This window comes from Rutidosis leptorrhynchoides, chromosome 11, assembly GCF_046630445.1.
Source record: "Rutidosis leptorrhynchoides isolate AG116_Rl617_1_P2 chromosome 11, CSIRO_AGI_Rlap_v1, whole genome shotgun sequence".
NCBI classification, from domain to species: domain Eukaryota; kingdom Viridiplantae; phylum Streptophyta; class Magnoliopsida; order Asterales; family Asteraceae; genus Rutidosis; species Rutidosis leptorrhynchoides.
In genome coordinates, this window is record NC_092343.1 from 56,587,636 (window position 1) to 56,592,850 (window position 5,215).

General features: G+C 33.1%; 1 protein-coding gene across 1 annotated transcript; it reads left to right on the forward strand.

The window, feature by feature from the left end:
* Window positions 1-4,247: 4,247 nt before the first annotated feature.
* Window positions 4,248-4,978, forward strand: LOC139877795 (ethylene-responsive transcription factor ERF098-like). The gene has a single exon (XM_071865216.1). The coding sequence runs from the start codon at window positions 4,361-4,363 to the stop codon at window positions 4,841-4,843; it is 483 nt and encodes a 160-aa protein (XP_071721317.1). The 5' UTR covers window positions 4,248-4,360; the 3' UTR covers window positions 4,844-4,978.
* The last annotated feature ends 237 nt before the right edge of the window (window positions 4,979-5,215 follow it).

The following is a 5,215-nucleotide window of genomic DNA, read 5'->3' on the forward strand; positions in this document are numbered from 1 at the left end:
ACTTAAACCGTCGCCACGGTCAAACGAATACGAGTTTGGTTCTGGAAATTGGTCAAAAACTAGGGGACTCATATACGGAGCCATAGCCACTGATTACACGTCTTTTCGATTTACGTAGAGGTCGTAACAGCTGACCGAAGTCAGCCTATTGTTTCGATCTCTATTCTTGTCAAACTTACTTAGTTTTTATGATGATGACGCTTAAACTTATTTTATACACTATTAGAACTTATAAAGACAACCTACTGACCTAGTAACCTTTGATTTAGGTTGACGACCTTTCGGACCGACTTACTACTTGCACACTTTCGTATCGACTTGTATTGCTTATTCACTGTGAGTTATAGCATCCCTTTTTACTTATACTATTTTAGGGACTGAGAATACATACGCTTTTTATGTTTTACTTACTTGACACGAGTTCTTAAACTTTACATATGTGTGGGTTATACAACGGCATAAAGATTCCCCTTAGCACGGTAACGTTTAACTATTGGTTTTTGAACCGGTAGACGCGAATATTAGATATGGATCCATAGGGTTTGACATCCCCACTCGGGCTAGTCGCGCTAGCATTTAACGGGTGTTTAATACTTCGAGGACATACGCACTCGCCAGGTGTACTTTCAGGGGGTGATATTTATATTTACGTTAAGTCTAGTTACCATGTGCCCACGATTGAACATACATTTTTCTTACTACTTTGAACATTAAAATCTCGTGCTCAATCTTACATTACTGTTACAACTTAAACTATAGCTCACCAACATTATTGTTGACGTTTTTAAGCATGTTTTCTCAGGTGCTTAGAGGTTTGTTGCTTCCGTTGTTTAGACTTGCTGTCTTGGTGTTTAAACTTGCTGTTAAGGACCTGCTGTGTTAGATACCCGCTGCATAACTTAGAGATGTCTCAATTATGGAACTTTCCTTTTGCATTCGTAGTTTATGTTATTTTCAAATAATGACTTTGTAACGACCTTTGTGTCACGTTATCTTTTGTAAACGCTATCTTTTTATGAATGCAAAACTGATTTTCAAACAGCATATAGTGTTTGACCATGTAAAGATCCTGTTGTTGATGAATCGTACACGATGGTTTTGTACGGGACGTCACAAAAAGCATATGAGCTGGATCTGGAGGCCATGCGATCGCATGTCCTGGAGTCATAAACTCCATGCGATCGCATGGCAGTGAATGTCAGGCCACATCTATAAATTGAGCAATTTTCGGACAAATGATGTACATCTTTTACTTTTCCTTCCTCTGATCAATGTAATATATATATTTATATTTATAATATTAAGTTTAAATTAAGTTTAATAATAATAATAATTGGGTTATTGTAAGAAATGTTTTAAGGTTTTGTAAGTCGGAACTCTGCTCATGTAACGCTACGCGATTAATCACCACTGTAAGCTATGTTCTTCCTTTTTAAATTAATGTCTCGTAACTAAGTTATTATTATGCTTATTTGAGCCGAAATAATCGTGATGTTGGACTAAATATTAAAATGGGGTTATTGGATTTTGTACCATAATTTGCGTTTGGACAAAAGACCGACACTTGTGGATATTAGACTATGGACTATTAATAGATGTGGGGTATTTTCTAATAACGAATGACAACTCGTTGGAATCTGTCGAACCTATCTTCAAATTAGTTAATCTAATAATTATTAAATGATTATGAATGTTATATTTAGTGACGTTTATACGTCATCTGTTACAATCATTTAATTAATTATTTGGGTTGGGTAATTAATTATTCAAACTGATCAATTGGGTAAATTAATATTCATATCTCATTAAAACAGGGGTGGATTACATACAAAGGTAATTGGTGTAATTGTTAACAAAGTATAAAAACCTTGGATTATACGCAGTCGATAACCTGGTATAATCATTAAACAAAGTATTAAAACCTTATTACAGTTCGAATCCCTAATTAGTTGGAATATTTGACTTCGGAAATAAGGTTAATTTGACGAACATTTTATAATTATTACCGATGAACTATTACGGACAAAAACCAGTTAGGTTTCAAATAATCCAGGACAAAGGACAATTAACCAAGAGTAATAAATTAAAATCAAAACGTCAAATATCATGGTTACGGAAGTTTAAATAAGCATAATTGTTTATTTCATATTCTATCGCACTTTTATTTATTGTCATTTTAATATTGTTATTTATTTTACGCACTTTAATTATTGTCATTTATCTTTACGCTTAAAAATATAAAATTGACAAACCGGTCATTAAACAGTAAAACCCCCTTTTATATATTATTATTACTATATAGAATTATATATATTTTATATAAATATAGTTGTTAAAAATATAGCGTTAAACTCATCTAGCTCCCTGTGGAACGAACCGAACTTACTAAAAACTACACTACTCTACGATTAGGTACACTGCCTATAGTGTTGTAGCAAGGTTTAGGTATATCCCATCTATATAAATAAATAAAACTTGTATCATATTTCACCGTATTTCATATTAAAAATAATACTATTTCGTACTACACCTCGCACACATCAATTGCATATAACCACATTATATCTTGTGTCGTCCTTACATTTCTTGCATTATATCTTTCGTTCATTAAGTGGGTTTGAGTGATCTTGATAGAATCACTACTCGGCTAGTAATCTTGTAGAATTACTAACGTTGTTTGGGTCCTAATATCCTAAGTCCTAACAGTTCATCCATGTTAGACGTCCAGTATGTTCAATCAAAAATCATTTTAATTTAAATATATCTTTTAAAAGAAATCAAGTTTCCCTTGAAATCTCTTCAAAAGTTTGATAGTTTTCTTAAAAAATATTAGTTCAAATATTGTGGTGGTCAGTGATGGGCTAGAAACTGCCACAGAGTGATCTAGGTGGACCTGTACATTAATATGATTTGAAATACTCGTCATTTTGAGAAATCTGAACGGAGAAAAACTATAGCTTTTGTAACTTAAATATTTCACATGAAATAAGATTGACATTTGAGTTTAATTTTCTAATGTGATTCAACTAAAATTACAACCGAATCTATAATATGTTAAGGGATGACTCTCGAGAGACGTGAGCAAGGATCCATTATATCATCATTTGTACCCGTGGTTATTTTATGAATCCATTAACTCGCTGATCTTCATTGACGGGTTGAATTTTATATCCATACATGTACCCGCAGATATTTGAACGAGTTTACCCGCAGATTTTGTTCATGAAATATTCAAATATATATGAGGATTCAAAATAAAGAATTACAGAATGAGGAGGTAATATTCGGACATGATTGAAGCGTAATCTTTGTAGTTTGTAATTAAACCTTGTTTGTCTTTTTACTTACATTATATTGTAAGCAAGCAGGAAGCCAAGAGCTTTAAATCTTTTGAAAAGATGAAGAGTTCTTATGTAAAAAAAAAAAAACCTTTCATATTTCAAGTATTGAGAAGGTAACTCCACTAAATGTATTGATAGCCAACCACAAAGTAGCAAACCGCTCTCGTTAAAGGTTTAAAATTTCAGTGTTTATAATAATTGCTCCGTATAATTATGATTAATTGTATTGAAAATATAACTATGGATGCATAATAAATCTTCTTTTAACTGGGTAAGAATGGAGGTTCACGGATTTTTTTTACGGGTATACCCGTGGATTATTTAAACGGGTATTACAGACATTCGGATCAGATTTTACCCGTAACGGATCTAATATATCGATTATCCACTGGCGACCAGCCAAGGAATACAAGATTTTTCCCGATTAGGTAAACCTTTTAAATTAACCTGCCCATCACGGATACAGGTACCCGGATCTCAGATTATTTTGCATCCATTACCATCCCTAAATATATAGTTAATTACTCCATATATCATGTCAAACCTATAATTATTTAAGATGGATAATAGCGTTAGAATATTTGAACAGAATCTTTGTAATTGCGTTGACAAACAGCAAATTTCAATGTTGATAATACAAATTTATTACTACCTTCATCTACATTTTAGTAAAATTTATTATTTATTATCTAATAATTAAAGTTTTAAAATATAATAAACCCACGTGCCATGCAACTTGCGTTTGCTCGTGTCAGGTTTTGAGGAAGCTTCATGGAAATGGTGGCTGTTCGTGGATGTCAAATGTTTGAACTAGAATTCAACCCACCACATGCGACTCATAATCTTCATTCTTCAATAAATTCTTTTTGATCATTAGCACAATTCATATATGTGACACACCAACAATTCATATATCTAACATCCATTCGGCAATATTTCTAGTTTCTTGCTAGTTTTCTAAAATCGATAAAATTAATAGTCGAAAAGCAAAAAGAATTACTCACAATCTAGTATCTCGCATGGATACTAATCAAGAAGCTAGTGGAAGCGGCGAAAGAGGGAAGAGAGAGAATAAGTACAGAGGAATTCGTAGGCGGCCGTGGGGTCGGTATGCAGCCGAGATACGTGATCCAACTAGAAATGGGGCACGATCGTGGCTTGGAACCTTTGATACGGCCGAGGAAGCTGCTAGGGCTTATGATAGAGCGGCTTATGCGTTAAGAGGTCATCAAGCTATTCTAAATTTTCCTAATGATGGTCATTATCGAAATGTTGAGAACTCGACGACTGCTCAGTCGTCGAGTTCTGGTTTTTCTTCTTCAATGTCACAATCGTCGATAAACACAATGTCCACAATGATGTCATCATCATCTTCGATATTGTCTTCGAGAGATGATAATGAAACAACGGAAAGAGAGCCGGTAATCGAATTGGAATATTTGGATGATAAGCTATTGGAAGATCTTCTTGGCAAGGATTCTCCTAATAATACAAGGAATTAATGTCAAGTGAGTTTAAATGTCATATATATCTGATTGAAATTGAACGACATTAATGCCCAGTGAGAGATTTTCATATGGATATATATAAGTCTTACAGGAAAATGGCATGAAATTTGTGTAACAAATGTTCAACAAAACAGTTTAATATGAGTAATTTGAGTGAAATGCATGCATTTATCTTTTATTACATATGTACGGAGTATATGTTTGGTTTATTATGGGTGATCATCACTATACCGTCAAAATTTATCCATACATTAGCAAATTTACTTTATAATATGGTATAGTACAAAACCTTTATAATATAGTATAATACAAAACTCTAAACATGTTTGTGATGTACAAATAAATTTTGGTGGTATAATTGTGTTG

What these genes read in the sequence shown, in the direction of transcription:
- LOC139877795 (XM_071865216.1), top strand. Translation starts at nt 4,361, where the DNA reads ATGGATACTAATCAAGAAGCTAGTGGAAGCGGCGAAAGAGGGAAGAGA.